The sequence below is a fragment of the Urocampus carinirostris genome, chromosome 14, assembly GCF_059441175.1.
Source record: "Urocampus carinirostris isolate Australia breed hairy pipefish chromosome 14, RoL_Ucar_1.0, whole genome shotgun sequence".
Lineage (NCBI taxonomy): Eukaryota > Metazoa > Chordata > Actinopteri > Syngnathiformes > Syngnathidae > Urocampus > Urocampus carinirostris.
Genome location: NC_142362.1, coordinates 28,827,371 through 28,848,862, shown reverse-complemented (window position 1 = coordinate 28,848,862; position 21,492 = coordinate 28,827,371). Strand labels below are relative to the sequence as shown.

The 21,492-nt window shown below is 39.8% G+C and overlaps 1 protein-coding gene across 1 annotated transcript; it reads right to left on the bottom strand.

Moving 5' to 3' along the window:
* Positions 1 to 513: 513 nt before the first annotated feature.
* Positions 514 to 21,278, bottom strand: cfap91 (cilia and flagella associated protein 91). The gene is made up of 17 exons (XM_088353434.1): positions 21,111 to 21,278; positions 20,941 to 21,011; positions 17,722 to 17,867; positions 17,571 to 17,654; positions 15,934 to 15,987; positions 15,675 to 15,853; positions 14,139 to 14,316; positions 12,694 to 12,851; positions 12,444 to 12,617; positions 9,740 to 9,879; positions 9,582 to 9,671; positions 7,794 to 7,865; positions 7,580 to 7,726; positions 6,868 to 7,089; positions 3,509 to 3,657; positions 3,350 to 3,441; positions 514 to 2,467 (listed from the first exon to the last, which is right to left on the bottom strand). The coding sequence occupies exons 1-17, from the start codon at positions 21,190 to 21,192 to the stop codon at positions 2,289 to 2,291; spliced, it is 2,217 nt and encodes a 738-aa protein (XP_088209560.1). The 5' UTR covers positions 21,193 to 21,278; the 3' UTR covers positions 514 to 2,288.
* Between the last annotated feature and the right edge of the window lie 214 nt (positions 21,279 to 21,492).

Below are 21,492 nucleotides of genomic sequence, written 5' to 3'. Positions count from 1 at the left end.
TTCATGCGGTTTTTAATGATTGAGAAATGCGTGAAAATGTTGCCACTTTTCTCAACAGTTTTGTTTAAAAATGATGCCGATGCAGATCTATGGTGGTTTGGCTTCGCTATTTTATTTCTTCTTCCCTTGGAGTAACGGCAGCTGGCATTAGTTTGTATGGCAGTGTCCTATGAAGCCTTATCACACGGGTCACATCCAAGTGTATGTTGCACCTCAACAGGACGCTATGAAATGCATTATAGTGCTAACATTACATCTGAGTTGTTGTTTATCACGGGGCATGGAAAAAGTTAAGTTAGCGTTTCCCCAGTCGAAAATTAAAAAAAAAAGTAGTAAAACTGACATTCTCAAAAGCTTAAACTATGTCCAAGGGTTGAAATATATTGGGATGTATTTGGATAACTTTTGATTACAAGACATGTCTGCCCAAAACGCATAATCAATAGTTATACAAAAAACGTGAAACCTAAGTGAGTTTGTATTGGGAGAAAATTACAAAACATTTAGTTTGAATCCATGATACTAAAATGATTTTATTTCTAGTGATGAAATGAAAACAGTCTGTCATATGTGCAAACATTGATTTTGTTTTAAAACATTAACATGCAGTATCCTTCATAAACATTCAAATGAAATCTTGTTTTCTTCCTCTTTTAAATATTGCTCATTAGTTGAATCCCCTACTATATTTTTTCATATTTTTAGATGCAAATTGTCCCTTTCTTAAAACACAGAAATATGCAGTATGTTATCTTAATAAATATTCAAATAAAAACTTATTTTCTGATTTTAATATTGCTGAAGTTGAACAGCCAAATAGTATATTTTTCATAATATCATAATATTTTGAGTGTATTGGCAATATTAAAACAATAAAAGTAATATTTTATGAATCCACAATGCATGATTTTTTATGTTTCAATTGATTGAGAAAATAATATATGAATTACATTTTCTGAGACAGACCACTATTATTTTAGAATGCAATGAAATGTTGTGAACCTATTTGTTTAAAAAGGGAAAGAAACAACGTAGAGCAACAAACATTCCTCTTTTGTTATTTTCTTTCTTTTCCACAACAGTTACAGTTGCGCAGTTTAAATAACCCAGAACTTTTGAATAGATGGAACAACAGCTCCCCCTTTTGGACAGTTCCCAGACGTACCGATTCGCCATGTACCATAATGAAATCTGATATCATTAAGGTTTGAATGTAATCAAAACATCCAAGGCAATGTATTGATAAATGTTCTCACCGAACGTAATTGTCGATTGGAGGGACATTCTCAGGTACAGAACATTACGGTAATTCCTCACTTCTTTTTTAGCAATTTCAAACACCGTCATCCTATACTGGTGGTATCTGATATCTGAGTCCACGCCCAAAGAGGTATGATATGGTTGAGCGTTACTGGTCCGTATAAAAGCTGATCGATAGCTCACTCTCTTTTCTTTCCTGCCTGGCTCATCTCGCACAATGTCCGGTTGGACCGTCCGTGTATGCCTGCACTGCGGCCTTGAGATCTGTACGTGAGTCATACGTTGCAATCTTACTGAGCACGAGACCAAGTCTCTCCACAGATAAGGTGACTGTTTTAGATTTGACTTCATGTTTGCTAGTTCTTAGGAACGAGCATTTTTTCTGTACAAGGGAATCCCCCCAAATCGACTAGCACTTATAGCGGTAAACTTTCTTTTTGTGCTAGTAACTTCGACTTTCAGCAGTTGAAAACTCCCATAATCTCCGGCGCACCCTTCTCCCAATTTTTTAATAAATGATTTTCTGTGTTAATAAATTGTGTGTCTATTTCAATCGGCCTGGTTCCTTGATTTCATTTTTGGGGGGATTAGTTATTCATATCAGAACTCCAAGAACTCAAAGTAATAAGGTAATTTAATTTTTATCAGTGGAGGAAGTTCTAACATCCTTCAGAAAAAAATGGGTTATAATTGAGTACAAGGAACACCAAGATGCAAATTTGTTAACTGATTGCAGTAAAGAATAATTATTTTGAATCCTAACAATTTAAAAAAAAAAAAATCTAGAGAAATCCCTACAACAACTATCAAGTGTGTCTATTGTGATATTCTGTCCTTTCAATGCAAAGGTCAAATATTTTTGCTTGTAATGATACATTTTGACTATTTGCATGCCACTGAAAAGTATACGTGGCTGAAATGGTTTCCCCCAAAAATGGAAGAAGCGATAACACGGTGAATCGTTAAGGCTTTGTTGTGACATTTGATTAAGGTAGAAAATAGCTCGTAAAGAAAGCGAAGACTCTGTTTCACGATGACTCTGGTGTACCGTCTTCCTGACCCGGGTCTTCCAAGACCTTCTGAGCTGCTACGTCGGACGGGCGAGTTACTTGCGGGGTGCCCATGGTGCTGGCCACGATCTGCGGCATGGCGTTGCCCTCCACGATACTGCGCACTGCCAGCAGGTGGCGCCGCTGCCTCTCGTGCACTGCGGGAGAATGACGTTAGCCAGATGGTCATTGCGAGACGTTCTATGGCGGGGGTGTCGAGCATGAAGCCGGCGGGACAAATCTGGCCTGTCAAGTTTGAATCCGTCCCGCAAGACAACACAGAGAAAAGCGCAAGTGAAGAATGAGCTGCAGTTTGAACTGTCTCCATTTGATGTCGCTAAAGCCAAGCACCACTCATAGAAAAACATTAGCTGTATCTTTCTCCCTCTCTTTCTTTTTTCTCTCCAACTTTCAGTTTTTTCTCTCTTTCGATTAATCTCTTAACTCTCTTTGCCCCTCTTTGTCCCTTTATCTTTTGTCCTCTCTCTCCTCTGTCCCTTCCTCTTTTTCTCTATGTCTTTGTCTCTATATCTATTGCTCGCTATCTCTTCTTACTCTATTCTTTCTTCTCTTTATTTTTATCTGTCTTTTTTCCTTTTGGTCTCCTATTTCTCTGTCTCTTTGTGTCCCTTTCTCTCACTTATTTTATCCCTCTGTTTTTTCCTTTCACTCTCTTTCTCCCCATATTTTTCTTCTCTCTTTGTTCCCCCCTTTCTCTCCTTCTCTTTCTTTGTTTCTCCCTTTCTTTTGCTCCCTCTCTTTCTCTTATTCTCTTTCTCCCGCTCTTTCTTACTCTCTGTCTCTCTCAGACTCCCTTTCTTTGGTTTCTCTTTTTCTTTCTAGCACTCTGTCTTCCTCTCTGTTTCTCCCTTTCCCTCACTCTCTTTCTTTGTTGCTCCCTTTCTTACACTCTCTTTCTTCATCTCTTCTCTCTAATCTACTCGTACGTTCCTGCCGGAAATGCTTTTGATACCATGTGACCCCCAGAGCTAAAATTGGTTCGACACCCCTGTTGTATGCATTGGCGAGTGTCATCCTACCTCTCTGCCTGACCGTGATCTTCTCCACCTCGGGGATGAGGAAGCCGTAGACCAGCTCGGATACGATCTCCTCCGATTGAAGGTTGTTGCGGCTATTAAAAAAAACGTAATAAAGCATTGTTTTTTTCCGGCAGCCATGTTTGCGAGCGGCTCGCTAACCTCTCCTCAATGGCATAGGCCAGGTCGTTAACCTCTTTGGCCACCCTGCGGATCTCCTCGCGGGCCTGCTGGTCTGCGGTGATCTCCATAGTGTCCAGGATGATGTCTTCAAAGTACAAGTCCACTGTTTCCTGGTGGACCTTCACCACCTACCACACGAGCACACACACGTGAAGTCGTTGGTCTTTGTCTTGCAACCAATTGTGTAATCTGAACCCTAACCTAAACTCTAAGGCAAGATTTAAACCTCTAAAACCAGGGCCTAGCCACATTAGGACCTCATAGTAAGGACTTAAGTTTCTCAAAATGTTACAAAAATCTTGGAACTGAGATTAAGCAGTATGAGCAGGCTCACACAAACACAGCTTTTTTCTGTCTAAGTAGATAACATATACATATACACCTAATGTTTTTCTTAGAACCCTACCGTTGACCACTAGATGTGACTAAATTGTTTAGTACAGTATGTCCAAATTCCGGTCCGGGTCCCAGTTACGGCCCGTGATAAAAGTTTTCTGGCCCACGGCCTCTGTCATAAAATGAGTAATAATTGGCCTGCCTGTAATGTTGACCGCAGTATAAAATAAATATGCACAAAAAATATATGTATATTTATATGGATATCACAATTTCACCAGATAATGGCAGTAGCCCTTTGGCCACGTTGCCCTGGGATTTCTGTAAGAATTTTAGCCCACCCAATTTCTGACATGGCGACTGTAGTAAAAGTGGAAATTTGAGTACTTTTTTTACCAAAATCTCAAATTGAAACCGCTAAATTGACAGAGAGACTGGCTGTTTTCTAAGAATGTAATATCAAAGAGGCGCTGCCAGACGCAACATGCCGACTTACAACAAGCCAACTGAACACAAACGCTGTGAAAAGGTGAAGCAACTGGAAGCTTTTTTATGGCACAGCAGCACTTTTTCGAAAGACCCTACAAGTCAAATGAAAATGCTACAAAGGCGAGCAACGAGGTTGCAACGCTGACCGCCAAGCACTGTTCAAAGAATGCCAGGCTGAATAGTTGGCCCTCACACCTCTTCAGCTTACCAAACTTAGCCCGCTTTCTGAAAATAAGTGCTACAAAGCACAAGAAAGAATCCAAACTATAGAGACTAAAAGCGGACCAACCGTTTCACAAGGTTTTTGGTTTTGGCAGCAAGATGGCGGACAATTGTTTCAGCTCCCTCTAGGTGAGCTTCATATTATGAAAAATAAATAAAACAAATTTCCTCAACATATAGAGTATTTAGAAAATGCACATTATATGACATTTCATGTACTTTTGCTTATTATTTAAATTGAAACATTTTTTTTGAATGAATGCCATTTTGTTACCACAAGGAGGCACTAAATGCCACACAATGACGTTCTAACCTTCAGAACCAATCGCCTCAAACCTAACTCAAAACTATGTTTTATACTCAAAAAGTTGTCGGACCACATTAGAACCCCTAACATTATTACAAGGGTCCGTTTGACGAACATGATAAAGTGAGAACCCTGAGTTTGTTGAACCTAAAATGAAGAAAAAAACTTAGTTGTCCTTTATTTCAGCTTCCTTGTTGCCAGGGTGACTCATCAAGTCGGGGCTCCATTAAGGTCTTCATTGATCTAAACCACTCAAATCTGGGGAGTTGAAACTGAAAACACTCTGTTTTGTAACTCAGGGTGTCAAGGTTATATTCAGCGCTTGTTAAACATCTGTTATGAAACAGAACCCTCGTCCCCAGAATAATCCAAAAGAGCAGGTCTAAAAATGGCTGCACTCACTCACAAACACGCATTCAGACGTAGGGCTGTCCTAGAAATGACCCATTTGTCTAATCGCAAATGTGAACAATATTACCGTCTTTTTTTCAGTATTTTGGACACATTTTGGTGTTAAACTGAGAGACAGAATACTGAAGAAGCGCCCTACAAACTTAGTTTCAAGGAGGTGCCGGCGAAACGCAATATATTTCAAGTAGCATGTGGAGTCCAGGCACCACTCTCAGAACAATTCGCTAAGCTAGTCGGCTAATGAAGCTTTTTGTCAATTGATTATACGTGAGGTTTACACACGAGTTGCGACATACAAACTCGATGGTTTAAAACAGATTGTATTACACCAGGGGTAGGGAACCTATGGCACTGGAGCCATATATGGCTCTTTTCATGAGTACATATGGCTCCAAAATAAAATGTAACTATTGCACATCTCTCTGTGGCGTTACAAAGTCAAGTGATTTCAACCCGATTTTGGTCCATATAAAGCCGAAGCGACTTAATGAAAAAGTTCGATAAGAGACCATTTAAACTGATAAATAAAAACGCTGGCAAAAGACTTTAATTGGGTGGGCGGCTCCCTGCACACAGCGCAAGGCACTTCCTTTCTCTCTCTCGCTCAGTGCAGTGTACACCGAAAGTGAATATGACGATATGCTTATCGTTTGCAGTCATTTGTGACATTTTTACAAAAGAACTTTGCATGCACATTCTTTTGAAACCGTTATTAAGGAAAAATTTCATGGAAAAAAATTGCCTCAACACTCTTAACTGAAGGTGGAAGACAAATTGTAAATGGCATATTTACATTGATTTGGGACACAGGATTTGGCATTATTATCATCTCATACATTTGATTAAATCATCAAATGACACAGTGAAATAAAATGTGCTGAAGAATTAACTTTTGTCTAGAGAGCGTGTTAGGCAGTTTTTTCAATTTTGTCCAAAAATATATGATGTGTCTCTCTCAAGAAAGGTCCCAGGTTTGAGACCGGGTGGAAACATTTTTGGGCCCGGAGAGGGCTGTACCTGCCCAAGACACACCACAGGAAATAGTGCCCGTACAACCTGGATGGTTAAGGGATCCAACCACCCGCCCACTAAGAGAAACTGTATTTTAACTTGTTATAGACCTCATTTTACTGTGTGCCGGTCTGTTTTCAAAGCCTAAGAAAATGAGGAGAGGAAGGGGACATTTATCTGCTCTGATGCTGTATTCACTTGAAGAGTGTGTCTTGGAATTAGAGTATTTTTATCTCATATGTGGACCTCATTTTTGCACTTTGTCTTACATTTTTAGCAATAAATTTTTTGAACAAAGACCTAAGGACCTGTTGCATTGTTCCTCAAAAGGTTTTAACCTAACAGGCTGAAATCCTGCACCGTTGCATTTGCTTTAATAAAAGAAACAGAATGTTACGTTTATAATGATTTCTTGATTATTTCTTGACCATGTTATTGCTATTCTTTATGAAGGTGTGAAGTATATGCAATATTGAGCCAATATTATCATAGTAGCATATAATGCAATGTTTTCGTCAATCAGGATTATTTGCATCTCCAGAAATTCCTCGGTCCAACATACTTCTCTGAAGATCTGGTCGTCTTCCTTGCGGCGGCGTTCCTCGGCCTGCCTGCGTCCGCTCTCCTCGGCCTCGCGCCTGAGCCGCTCGCGCTCGCCCAGCAGCGTGAAGGCGTGGATGCGCCGCTCTTCCTGCAGACGGATCAGCTCCTTGGACAGGGTATCGAACACAAACTCCAGCTCTGCGCCCACTGCGGCTGCCTGTAGGGCCTCCTCTCTTGACCTCTGGCAGGGAAAGGTGATGTTCAAATAATTGACAGATGCCCCCAGGGAAAAAATGTATTGAGATGCTAAAGAAAATTGACTACAGTTAATGAATCACAAACGCGCCAAAAGGCAGAGGAAGATGCTTTCTATCGTCAACAAAGTTGGTCTTCTAGAAATGATAAAGGTAGGGAAAAGCATTTTTATGCCATATTTTTGTTTTCCATTAGCATCCACACGATGGGGACAAAATATCATCTGAGGCAAGATTATTTTTAAAATTTGAATTGAACAGTACAGAAGTTATTTGAAAAAAAACATTTATAAAGTGCAGTACTTTCATTTAGCCCGTAAATAGGGTTTGTTCTTTGGTTTCAATGTATAATACAGCATTGAATAAATAAATAAATAAAGGCTTCTACTTTGCAGTTTTTGAATATAGCAGGTCCTTGGAACGCAAATCCCAAGAAAAACGAGGGACTAATGTAGTCCAATTGATGAGTGGAAGTACCTCCAGTTGCGTTTTGTCCCTCTCCTCTTTGAGGGCCATGACCATGTCTTTGTCAGCAAGCTGCATCTGCTGCTCCTCGGCTCTGAGGGCGTGCGCTGTCCTCAGCTCCTTGATGAGGTCCAAGTGGTTCTCCTTGCCCGTGAAGATCTGCGAAGACAAACACGGCAGATTGAGAAGGAGGTCTCCATCCACGCGGCGACACGTGAGAACCGACCTCTGTTTGGATGGTCCTTCCTCGGATGAGTTTCTGCAAATGGATGACGGCCAGCTCCTTTTCCTCTTCACCCTTTGAAAGCAACATGGCAATGTATGCAAAAGACTTTAAAGGTATTCCCAAACTGAATTTTTTTAGGCACGGCACGTGTAGTATTATGCAAATATGTTGCAAAATGTACCGCATCCCGGTGGAATTTTAAAAGTTTGTCGCCAAGTCCACCCATCTGGCTTATTTCCTCTAGAGCACATGTGTCAAACATGCGGCTTGCAGGCCAGATCAGGCCCGCAAAGTGTTTTAATCCGTCCCGCAGAGTGAAGCACAAGCGCAAAAATAAGCTGCACTTATATAGGTCCACTTGATGTCCCTAAAGCCATGCGCCCCTTGAAAGCAACTCCAGCTAGATTTCTTTCTCTTTTTATCTTTCTGTTTTCTTTTTTTCTCTTTTATCACTCTTTTTTTTGTCACTTTCTCGCTTTATTTTTCCATCTTTTTCCTCTCTTTCTTCTTTGATCCTCTCCTTCATTTTCAATTTCTTTCTTTACCTCCCCTTGTCCAGCTCTCTCTCTGTCTCTCTCCCTCTCTGACTTTTTCTGTCTCCCCTTTTACTCTCTTTTTATGTCTCTCCTTCCCTCCCTCTATCTCTTGCTTTCTTTTTTCCACTTTAATCAACTACTCTGGCCCTGTGAGATTTTTCTGCATTGACGAATTGGAACTTTGCTTACGTTGTCGCTAGGGGATTTGTGACTGGTCGTAGTTGCGCACTTCGACCGCCAAAAGCTGCGTGGGGTAAGTTTACCTGCCCCCGTTACATCCTGCATTCCTGTTTGCCTTTTCCTCCTTTTAGGTAGGCGATTGTGGCTTTTCGTGTTTTTTTGCTGCGTGTGTTGCAGTTGGCATAGTTTTGTCCTGCGAGCACCCTGTTAGCGTCGGGCTGCAGAGGGATTTCTGGTTTTGTTTGCTCCTGGTTGGCGTAAATTGGCTTTCCACCACGTCCCTTGATTTATTTCCGTCCGGCTATGAGTTTGTCGCCGTAGCTGCTTTTTTGCTGTTGGTTCCTGGTTAGCCTGGCTGCCCACTGGATGTTTTTGGGTCGGCCAGCCTCGCGTTTTTCCGCCGGGGGCTGCGGCCACTTTTTATTGATCAGGCACGGTTAGCCCCAGTTGGTAGCTCTCCGTGCATTATTTTTGCCAATTAACCTCTTAATGCCTGCACTCTCTTTGTTGCACCACCTGCGACACAACGCCTAAGCATTCTCCACAAAATACCAAAACTTGGTTTATAAAACTAATAACCACCTTCGACTTACTATGACATTCAACAATATGGCAACTGTCTTGTAGATTTCGGCTATACTATATAGATTTCGGCTGTACTCAATTTTTTATTCAAAACTTTAAATATATTTAGATTTTTAATGCATTCTTTTTTTCTTTTTTGACCTTGCTGCTATTTGTATTGTACCTCATTTATTGCATGTTTAAACGCAAGAGATAGGAAGTAATTTCATCTGTGCTGTATGTTGTGCATAGAACATATTTGACAATAAAGTAGAAGTTAAGGTGATCAAATGTTCCCCCTATGAAGTCACAGGTCAGGATGACCAAGACAAGACATGCTGTCGTTAAAATGCATTATCTCCGAAAATAATTGGTATATACTGATGAAATATATATATAGATTTCATGCAAACGACATGTATCTTTTGCTCATATTTTGCATGTTTAAGAATTAGGGAATACTTTAATAGAGGATTTTGGAATGTGAGTATTTAAGAAGCAAACTGACCTCCGGTGGCTCCTCCACGGTGGGTGTGACCGTACGAGGAGCAGGCTTTTCCTTCTTGACAAGGTATTTGGAGATCTCATCTTTAAGGTTCTGCAGAAATATGGATAGTCTCAGAAAGATGTGGGGGCAAATTCAAAAAACGTCTTTCTTTTATTGACCTTATACTTCTCCAGCAGAATGTTTCTTCTGCTCTCGTGATGCTTGAAGAGTACGTTGCTGGTGCTGGCTTTAGGTTTAGACTGCTTCTTCTGCTGCTTGAGATACGCTTCGGTGGGTCTCTGCATTCGATTCAGCAAACCTGGTGACGACGGATTAAAACCGAATGTGCTTCAATCGTCACAAAACTTAATTCCTTATTTCATTCAAACACTTTGATACGTTTTCGTAGCTTAACAATGTGGTGTATCATCATTAATTAAGGGTGTTCCAAAAAGATATACACACATATACAGCCAATATACCTTATTTTTTAACTATTTCAGATTTGATCTTGGAATTAAGAATAGACGATACTGGCTATACTATCACACAAACAAAAAATGTTTGGAAATTCAGTCTGGAAATTCGCAAATATAGCTGAAGTGCAAAGTTTTCGACACACAATGGTGCCCAAACGCGTCTTTGCAATTAAACTTTATTTTTACATTTCTCTAACATTTTTAGAACACATTTTTTGCACAAGCGTAATCCCATTATCTACGATTTTTTTGTTTAAACAAAAACAAATCTGAAATATAAAAAAGGCAAATAGTTATTTAAAAAAGGCTGAGAAACAAAGTCCTAAAAGGTATGATAAATTTAATTCAGCACTCGTTTTCGGTTGCACAACACAATACACTGACATCATGGCAGTGGGCAGGGGACAACTTGAACCGGTTGCTAGCCAGTCGCAGGGCACACAGACACAGACAACCGTTCATACGTTCGCTCATTCTTAGGGACAATTTGGATCGGCCAATTAACCCGAAATGCATGTTTTTGGAATGTTTTACACTGACATCTTGTGGTCAAATAAAACACACAGTCCTTTTAAACAGCATTCTTCTCTCTCATCAGTCTTAACAAGTCATCATTTTTAATCACTGGTGCGCTATTTTTACTCGCTACAACGGGTCAGGTGTATCGACATTTCGTTCTGTGTACATTGTTACAAAGAATGACAATACAAAGAAAATTATTATTATTATTATTATTTAGTACAATCCTCAGTTACTGGTTTCTTCCTTGGAGACAGGCGGTCACCTACACAAGCAATAACTTGAACGAGGCGCTCTTAACGCCAATCTGCAAAAAAGCACGTGGTTCAAGCTGTTTTTTTAAGTAATTCTAGTTTTTTAAATAGGTGCTTACTTTCGGTGAGACAATACAAGCAGTAATTGTAACGGTAAATTGTCAAGTCTGTTATCAACCCGTGCGCAGTTTAAGCGATTTCCATAGGTTTTTGTGAGATACGTTCTGGACGATCGTTCGTAAGTTGAATTTGTTCCTAAGTTGCTTCAGTGCTATATTCTGTATGTTTATGGTTTATATAAGTATGTTTAAGGCTTGTAGTAACCTGTATTGTTTTGTACTAAAAAATAAATACTCCATAAAATAAAATGCTCTACAAAGATAAATAAAGTTGAGTTTAACTTGCTTTTGGGAGATGCGCTTCAAGAGGTCCTCTGTGGTAAAAAGCGTTCCGACAATTTTCTCAACCGCATCAAGCTTTCTTATTCCACTTTCACAAGATATTAAACAATAAAAATGTCAAAGTTCTTAGCGCGCTGGAGATAGTGTAGGCGTAGAATGTGCATGGATGCTGTCAGTAGGGCGACAAATGTCGCGAGAGTTGGTGCGAGAGTGTAGGGGAGCGTGAGAGTTTAGTTTTGGAGAGAGTTCGATCTGTTTACAATTGATGGGTGCTGATGGATGTCCCTCCCCAAAGAGACCGTAAGTGTTTCTAAGTACTTTTTCATGAACGAGAAGCAACCCATTACCCACACAAAACGACATGATACAGTGGTGGCAGCTGTGGTATTACGAGCAGGTAAAGGAGAGATGTTAATAAAAAAACTAGGAAGAGGAAGCAGATTTTTTTTACTTCCAGGTTGATGCTGGGTGACCTCCTACAGCGCCACCACACACCAGTAGCGGCAGAAAGAAGCACTACAGTACTGTCCTGTACTCAGAAAAAGGTGCACACAATACAAAATCTAACTTACAGCAATGTCCGGATATTTTTCGACATCCCGAAAAAAATGATTATATCTACCATTTTACGTAAGTCGAATGGTCGTAAGTAGGGGAGTGTCTGTACAATAGTTATGAAAGCCAAACAAGTCACACCCAAAACACATAGTAAACGAGACAGGAGTTTAAATCAAACAAAAAACCCTGTTCGTCATCTAATTAGACTAAAAATAACTATGGCTGTTCCAAGGCAGATGCTGTATTATTTGAAGGTATATCGGCTACTTAACAGACCAAATTACCGGTATGAGTTTTTTATTTAATTAAATGTAATACTCATATCGGTATTTGGTTAATTAAGGTATTAAATATCAGTACTGCTGCTTTTGTGATTGCTGCTAAAACAGGATGCTGTTTTTTCTTCGATGGTTTATATGTTATTGTAACGCCCAACTTATGAGCTACATTCCTTCTGACTGACAGATGCGGAGCACAAATACACACCATAATTGCAATAATTCATATAATTAGGAATTTTGATTACTTTGCTTTTATTTATACTTATATACTTATGTATATTTAATTTCCCATTTAAAAAAAACCCTTCAATTTAAGGATTATTTTCTCAAATTTATAGGACAAACGTATCATCTAACTAATGCTTTAAAGTGCAACATTATCGTCACGCACCGTCGTACGTCTCCAGACGTTGGTATTCGTCATTTCCTGTTTTCTTGACGAAGGTGTCGCCAAAAACCCTCGAAGCACACGTCAGCGAAGAGAACACGGTGTAGTCTTTGCAGGTGCCCAGCTGCTTGATGTTCTCCTCCATGTTCCTCCGCTTGGCCTCCAGCTTCCTCATCGCTGCGTCCACATATTTATTGAGTCATCCACGATATTGAGCTGCGCTCATCTGACCGTAAAGACGCCCGGGCCTCACATCTCATGTGCTGCTTGTCCACCTTGTGAAGCTTGCTCTCCTTCTCCTGGAGCAGTTTGGAGTAGATATTGTTAAGCCTGTCTTGGGTCACAGTCACCTGGGGCTCGTATCTCTGTCGAAGCATCTCCGACAATAAGGCCAGACGGGCGTCCTGGAGCCTGCAGACGACATTGTACAAAGTAATTGTTTATACGCGTATATTCTGTTGTGTGTCACCAGTAGCAAATTGTAGGCAGTGTGTGGGGATGGGGCGTGGCATATGTAGAAAAAACAAAATCAAGAGGGCTAACGGTAAGTGCGCTCAAATTTGGTAATATTTGTAAAATTATTTTTTGCAATACACCATGCCAGGAGAAAAAAAATAAAGCCTTTTGTACAGTAGCTAGAAATATAGACAGATATCTTCTAGTGGTTTGAAGCCCAGAGACAAAATGGATATGGAGTGCCTCGGCTAAGTGTTTGTTTGTAAACTCACAAGATTGCACTACCTAAGAAATATGAGGTGTTCAATGTTTACACGTTTTGGTATACACACTTTATTCTACTTATTTTATTATTTGGCTATTTTAAAGCAGTTTCAGTGGGCTGGCTTCAATACGAGTATATGCGGTAATTTGTACCAGGAAAGTTACTTTCTGAGTAACGTGCTACTTTTGGGTGACAGTAACCTGGGGGGTAATGAAATTACTTTTTAAAGTAACTAATAACTGGCACTAATTACTAGGAGGTAGAGCGTTGACTTGAGATCAAGATATCGCAGGTTCGATTTGCGGCTCCTCCTTGTTACATGTCGAAGTGTCCTTGGGCAAGACACTGAATCCCTAATGCCCCCAATAAGCAGGTCGGCGCCTTGCATGGCTGTATGGCCGCTATTGGTGTGTGAGTGTGTGTGTGAATGGGTACGTGTGAAGCACATTGTAAAGCGCTTTGGGAGGTCTTCATTGACTTGAAAAGCACTATATAAATGCAGACCATTTACCATTTTTCACTACTGCGCCCAGCGCAGTATATACAGTAAGTCCTATGTGACTGGGGCCAGCTTACAGTATTAAATAGACAGCTTAGTTATGAAAAAAAAAACGACAAAAAAGTATTTAGTTTTAAAATTTGCATTATTGAAATCTGCTAGACTGCAAATGTCCTTTCATTCAAGAACAGCTTCCAAAAAATGGAAAACCAGAAGCGCCAAAATAAAAACATCAAAGCAAAAAAAGTGAAGATGAAATAGAAAAGTAAAAAAAAAAAGCATTAATGAAAGACAAAATATAATACAAATGAAAATTAAAGGATCCACAAAATATACACTAAAACTTACAAATCAACCAAACTTATTAAAATCAAATATTAGAAAAAGGATCTAGAAGAAAATCTAGAAGAATAAAAAAAAGAAAAATCACCAATATATACACAATTTCCAATTTAAATCAATACATAGAAGAATTTACTTCTGTATTTTTCCTTCTCTGAAAGCCCATTCCTTGGCTTCCATTTCCTCCATCATCCGTCTCCTTTTACGCACAAGGTTTAAATCCTTAAGCGCAGGGAGCCGAGCCTGCCAGGATTGGCGGGCACGCGCTCGCTCGATCATCTCCACTTCTTCAATACTTGCAGGCAGACCTCGTCCTGACCAGAGAAAAGATGTGTCATTGTAGCATGAATGAATACAAACTGGAAAGGGGACTAGCAACAAGTATTAACTAGCGTTATATGGATGACAAAAATGGTATTGTAAATTCGATCCGTTAATGGGGACCAGCGAAATAAAAACAAAGAACACAGAATTGCAGTAAAATGAATGGTCGTTATTGTCATTATACAAATGTACAACAAGTCGGAAGGCTTCTCCTTTCAGTGCAAGAAAGCGATATAGAGATCGTCTCGCTAGCTCTACGCTAGCATTGGTACAGTTGGATTGAGCCAGGTCTCCGCAGTTATTAAAATGCCACGGACCTGAAGTTTTACCTGCAGGTCATCACTTTATGGGTAATGTACCTGACGTTGGTAAGAAACAGGCTCAGCTGGGGTGGCTATTTAGGTACCCGTAGCAGGCCAGACCAGCAGCACCTTTATTACTTTCTATCCTGAAGCAGTTTGACCCGATAATCCACGGAGGACCCGCTGGTGATCACTATTTCTTTGCGCTCTTCTGAATTTCTTCACAGTCCGATTTCATTGATGAATTTCTTTTCAATGTAACAGAGACGCTAAAAGCTAGCTGTAGCCATACATTTGCTTTGGGTGGGTGGACACACAGTCACGCCCACCCAACACGTACACCTTGCCCTTGTGATAGCATTTGGTGCTGTCTTCTGCAGAACACAATGTACGATACGTTTACATCAATGACAATGAACATAATTCAATGCAAAATTTGGGAAACAGTGAACCAGCAATAACCAAAACGCGAAGTAGCAAGGAGTCCCTTTCATCATCGGACAACTGTCTATGCTTTAGGATTTAGTCTTTGACAGGAGAGTTTCAACAGTCAAAAACTAGCAACATACTCTGCTTTTGTACCCCCCCTACAAAGTTCAAAAGCATCTTTTTCATTAAAAACTATCATTCCTGCACTGGCTTTCTGTGAGTTTATGGTTCTCTTGCTAACATACAAAAGTTTGCATAGACTTGCCCCCTCTTATCTATCTGTGTTAATTGCACTCATGTTCCTACTCAGAGGATCTGATCAGAAAATGCTACTAGTTCCAAGTGCCAAAAAAAAATCTACAGGTTCAAATGCATTCTGCATTAATTTTGTGTTTTCTTCCGCCAACAATAATTAACTACCTTAAAATGTTCAAATTAGAAAGGGATTTGTATCATGCATTTTATTCCAAAAGCACAAATAATATGAGGCTTTATCCTATTGTAAGTCATGACTGCTATCTAGTGTTGAAGTGTAAGAACACCACGTCAAGTAAGAGTGGAAACCCGGTGTTGTCCCAGTTTCCATCCCTGATCTAAAGAGTGGGGATTGTGTTTACCCCATGTAAAAGAAGCCACCGCCAAAAGTTCCGATGGAGTAGTCCCAGCACGTATCACGTAGTCCGGTGTGAACGGGTCCGTCTGTGCTTCGCTCTCCCTGTAGTCTGTTTGTACAGCCACGGTGAAGTGGGAGGAAATGTCCTCAGCCTGATGCTTGCCTGCAGGGTCTGCCTCATCTCTGAGGAGTGTAGATAAGATGAAACCCCTCAGAAATTGTGTCTACATGAATTGAAATCAAACAGTGCGAGTCGAACGTACTGATAACCTTCACGATTCACATCCAATGGAATTGTTTGCACGCATGGAAGAGGTCTGGAAGAAAAGCATTAGAGCGCCATGTCAAATGTTTTTTTTCAGGTTTCATCAACATCCACTTCAGTGATGTGCAGTTAGGGGAGGCAAGTGAAGCACAGCCTCACCTGTCATCCTGGAAACATCACGTTTAAAATATATTAATCTGTTACATTTATCCATTGTTATAGTTCCTTCACATTAACCTTCATAGCTTATGTAGAAAAAAATTGGATAAATGAAAGCACATAAATCATGGTAAAAGAGTGCTGAATGTTGATCTTTTCAGTTTTAAAAATACAATGCAACAACCCATGCCTGGGTGAAAGAAAACCTATTGAGTAGTATTAAGCAATGGAGGAGGAAATATTTTAAAGGGTTTAAAGCCCAAAGACAAAATGATATGGAGTCTTTTGGGTAAGTGTTGATTTACAAGCTCTCAAGATTACACGAGAGAAGAAATTTAAAGAGTTCACCCCTTCCACAGGTTGAAGTACACGTTTTATTCTTTTTTTGTATTATGTGGCTATTTTTAAGCAGTTGTAGGTGGTAGGCTTCAATGCAAGAACAAACGGAAATTTGTAACTATATAGGTACTTTCAGAGTAATGCGCTATTTAGTGTCAGTAATCCAGGGGTAACAGAATTACTTTTTAAATGAAGTAACTAGTAATGGTATGCACTAAATCGTTTTCTGTGGGATCTTTTTTTGACTTTATATTCTGAGTATTAATATTATCATTGCAATTAGTATACAAAGTAGTGCCAAGTGTCTGCAGATGCAAAGTGAAGCACACAATTATCTTGTCTCATAGCACATTTGGCGCACATCTTGTGATGGTATTAACAAACTAGCAACATATCTATTGCAGTATTTAACATTTTGCAGTGCCAGATTTCTGCAGATGCAGAGTGAGGAACCCTATCCCCGTGGCAGAAGGCAATAGTGAGACCTAGGATTCTGATATGGCACACAAAGCAGCCCCAAACAATTGAATTAATGACTGTATTAGGAGGTTAAAAGCAAATCAAGTCCTTTTAGTATTGTTTTTCCTCGTTGCATGGACTTTTTTTCATATTGGAGGATTACATATCTATTGATGCTTTTATTTAAAAAGGAGCGGTGCATAGACTTTGTTTACAATTTAAGGTAAGAAAATAGCAACCGGGGACGGGGCGATTGAAGCAGTAAGAATAACTTTAGAGCGGCAGCTCTAGCTCAGCCCAACATGCTTGTGAATCAAGACCAGTGATAATATTGACATTTTACTATGTGGTAGAAAAGAGTGTTTGTGAATAAGAGATAGCGTAAGAAGTGTAGTTAATTTGTTTTAGAGAGGCACGTTCAGGTGGAGACAGATATATTAGCTCTTATCATAACATAAATTAGTCAATCAAGTGTTTGTGACTGCGAGAGAAGCACACTTAAGTGGAAGGCTGAATGAAATAGCTGTTACCATACCATCAGTTTGTCAATCTGGCTCTAAAACAGGAGCGCCCACACATTCCGGAAACATTTCACTGGTATTTAATGTGCGCATTACATTTTAGTTATTTACCTTATTAGGTACAAGACTAAAAAAACAAATGTGATTTTTGTCAAACCTTTTATAATACTTCCAGTGATCCGCTCCGCTCGGTTGAGACGTTTCCCTTCTTTTCATTAATGGCTGTATATTTGGAATAAATCTGTCAAAGAAAATAATAATTAGTGACACCAACAACAACAATGAAGAAAAAAAATACTTTGTGTTACCCAGCCAGTTGCTGCAGCGCCTGTTGCCGTTGTTCTATGGTTCCACGCCAGTGGCGGTCCATAGAAAATGCAAGTGGGTCCGGGGGGTCCAGACGAAAGGTGACCCGCTCGTTGCTGAACATGGTTTCAAATTCTGGGAGTTTTCCCTGCAGAGAGAACATCATTGTCTTTATTGTCATATATTAAACAATGTAGTTGTTAGTAGTAGTTGTTTACAACCAACTAAGCAGTTGTATTTCACAAGAAGATCAGACGTGTAAACATGAAACAAAAGACTTTAAGAAAAAATAAAATTAATATGAGGATTACCAAAACCCTAGTGAGGATAAGCAGTTTGAAAGATGAATGAATGGTAGCTTTGATAAGATGGGCGATATTTACAAGTTAGTGTTGCGGACCGGCCTATGTTGTAAGTGCATCAGAAAATAGTGTAATGTAAAATAGTGCAAAGACATTTAAAACATAGAAAAAAGAAAACACATAAATAGAAATTTTCCAAGACACAGGCAGGATGTTCATTTTACAGTTTTGTGTGCTTGTTTGGAGTGGTGAAGGCTCTGGAGAAAGAACCTGTTTCTGTAGCATCTAGCAGAGGGAAGTAGGTCTAAGAGGAAGTGGCTGGGGTGAGAGGGGTCCTTAATAATGTCGTCAGCTCTGCTGTAGTAGCCCGAGCTACCAATGTCTTCCAGACTCGACAGAGAATGGCCAATGATTTTCTGGGCTGCGTTGATGACACTCTGTAGGGTTCCCATTTCTTTTGCTATGCACCCAGCATACTACACCATGATGCTGTATGCTCTCTTCTGTTGCACTGTAAAAGGACACCAGCCAGCATCTTATATTCCAGATTGTTTTTCCTGAACCCTCTCAATAAATAGAACCAGTCCTGGGCTTTCAGTAACAAAGTTCTGGTGTTGGCAGACCAGGAGATGTGCACACCAAGACATACATGTCAAGTTGATTTGCTGGTCCAAAATGTCCTGAGGTGTGAATGAGTGTGTTGTCTGTCTCTGTGTGCCCTGCGACTGGCTGGCAACCAGTTCAGGGTGTACACTGCCCACTGCCCGGAGATAGCTGGGATGAGCTCCAGCATCCTGTGACCCTACTGAAGATAAGCGGTGCAGATAATGGATGGAGGGTCTCTGTACTACAGTCCCCATTGATGATGAGAGGTGCGGGGTAGGTTGACGTGTCGCTTCACTACCTGAATTTGAGTATGACTTCCTTGGTTTTTATGGTGTTAAGTATGAGTTGTTTTTTCGACACATCTTTTTATTTATGATGGATTTCCTTAGAAGAAGCTCAATGGGTGTGTGAAAAGATGACTAGATAACATGACAATGAAAGAGAAAGGAAAATATTTTAATGTTTTTGTACTCTCACATACATTAGAAATAAAATTTGGTAACGCTTTACATTTAAGTAGCTTATATAGTCTTATCTAATTAACTCCTTATTAACTTTTAACAAGGCCAATATTTGAGCTTATGTAGACGAGTAAAATACCTTTTTAGCCGTTAATACGTCACAAACGTAAAGGATGTAATGCCATTGCTGCAGTTTGTTTTTCAACAAAAATATGAAAGCAACAAGAGATGCAATGCTTATTGTACGGTGTGAACATGAACAAAACGGGCCTAACCAAAATTTTGAAAATGGTATCAAGCTTTTTTTCTTTTTAACAAGCACTTCACCCAAAATGAGAGCAAATTTCAAACCTTGAAAACCCAACATTAAAATTCAAGCATTTTCAAGAATTTCAAGCACCCGGACAAACCCTGGGTCCATCTCTGAAGAGCGAGAGGACGCAGGTGCTGTATCTCAGTCAGATCATATTTATAATATATCTCATAAAATCATATTGTCTGTTTCATGTGGGGGAGCAAACCCCTACTAAGAATTAACGGTCTGGAGAGGGATGGGCACCGCCAGACTGTACTTGACCAAGCCACACCGCAAGAAGTGGAGCCCCGAAATGAGGAGTAATGTACCTCCTCAACAAACTGCAAAAGCATCTTGTTCATTAAAAATGAACATTCCTGCACTGGCTCCCTGTGAGTACAATGATAACACAAGTATTAGGGTTCGTACGCCTTTTTCACATGGCCAATTTCAGGACCTTTTTAAGGACTTTCAAAGCCAATTTTCCAATTTCTCCAGTACCATTAAAAGTGTGTTAATCATGTATTTGGTAGGGCCACAAATATATGTGCAGTTTACACATGCAACTTTCCATCTTGTCCGGGCATTTATCAAGACATGATTTTTAGATTTTGAATAAATCGTGAATATATTAGTTTTTTAGACAAATCTTGTTGTGTAACAATGATAATAATATAGCTTACAATTTCAGTTGTGATATGTTATGGCAGCCACTCCAGCAGCTCCCGTGTTATTTTCGATTGTTCTCAGTTATTTTCGATTGTTCTCAGCTTAGGGATGCTGCTGGAAAAGTGAATTTCCCTTCGGGGATGAATAAAGTATCTATCTATCTATCTATCTATCTATCTATGTTCTTCTCATTACAATTGCCACTGGGAAACACTACCCAAATTTTTGCATGGTCCATAATAGAAAACTAGAACTGATACATAATACTTGCACTAATACACATTTTATAATGCCCTGTTTAGGTGTCGGTGTAGTGATGGCAAAATGAAGCCTCATAAAGTAGTATGGCCCTGCAGGGAAATGTTTCACACACACGTAGGGGCTTCAAGATGATTCATTTCCTTAACTATGCCTTCATGTGGACGGTAAAATATAGAACATCCTTGGTAGATGCAATAAAATGGTATGGTGTAAATCATGCTGTGAACAAGTGAGGGTGTGAAATAAGAAGTTCAATGTCAGACGTTTTTTCTTACAATTTTGGACACAGGTTATTTAAAGCGAACCCGTTGCATATCTGTACAAACTAACGCCAGCTTCGGTTAATCACGAGAAAGAAATGCAATGGCAGAGCAATGCCACCAAAGAGAAGTGTCAGCGTCATTTTTAAGCAGACTTGTTGAGAAACATGGCAACAATTTCAAGCACGTTGCCCAAAATTCCACCACTTTTCATTCCTTCATAACACATTCAAATTCAAGCATTTTAAGAATTTCAACCCTGTGGTATGTAATTTTTGCATAATGTTTTTATATTTGTGATAGTGAAGCCACTCTAATTTCATACATCTCAAATAAAAAATTATTGTGATAAAAATAATACACTTACAACTCTCTCATTAAAAGACTTAACAAGGGGTTTGGCAGGGTTGCCATCCGGAGGGACGAAGTATACAGGCTCTGTGGAACAAAAAGGCAATTTATTAAAGAAACTTTAGCTTGTTCCGTTAGCTAGCTCGCTAGCGAGCGAAATAAAAAGACATACAGTACACGTCTTACCATACAAGTAGTCAAATGCGCGTTCCCGTTGGAAACTTTTGGTCTCCCTCGGCTTGGTAACGGTACGGGTGACAGTAGTCATTTTAAATGTTGATTTTTAACCAAAAATGGCAAATGGTTCCCGTTGCAAACTGCGCTATTGAAGTCTCGATAATGTGAAGTAATACATTTGGGCTTGACAACAGGTACACGTTCTCTATGACGTCACCAGCGTCGAGATTCACATCTCAGTTCATTGGTGATTTCAATTCGTGGAGTAATTCTTCTAGATTTTTCTTTTTAAATGTTTTGCATGTTCTGCGTGTATATGGTCATTAATCAACAAAAGGCTTTAACCATAGCGATAGCAACCAGCCCCGCGTCCTCGTCTGGTAACCATGGA

Coding starts and splice junctions, on each gene's coding strand:
- cfap91 (XM_088353434.1), bottom strand. CDS start 21,192: ATGACTACTGTCACCCGTACCGTTACCAAGCCGAGGGAGACCAAAAGT. Junction 12,618..12,693: donor GGACAAGCAGCACATGAGAT/GTGAGGCCCGGG, acceptor ATGTGGACGCAG/CGATGAGGAAGCTGGAGGCC. Junction 7,866..9,581: donor CCGTGGAGGAGCCACCGGAG/GTCAGTTTGCTT, acceptor TTGCTTTCAAAG/GGTGAAGAGGAAAAGGAGCT.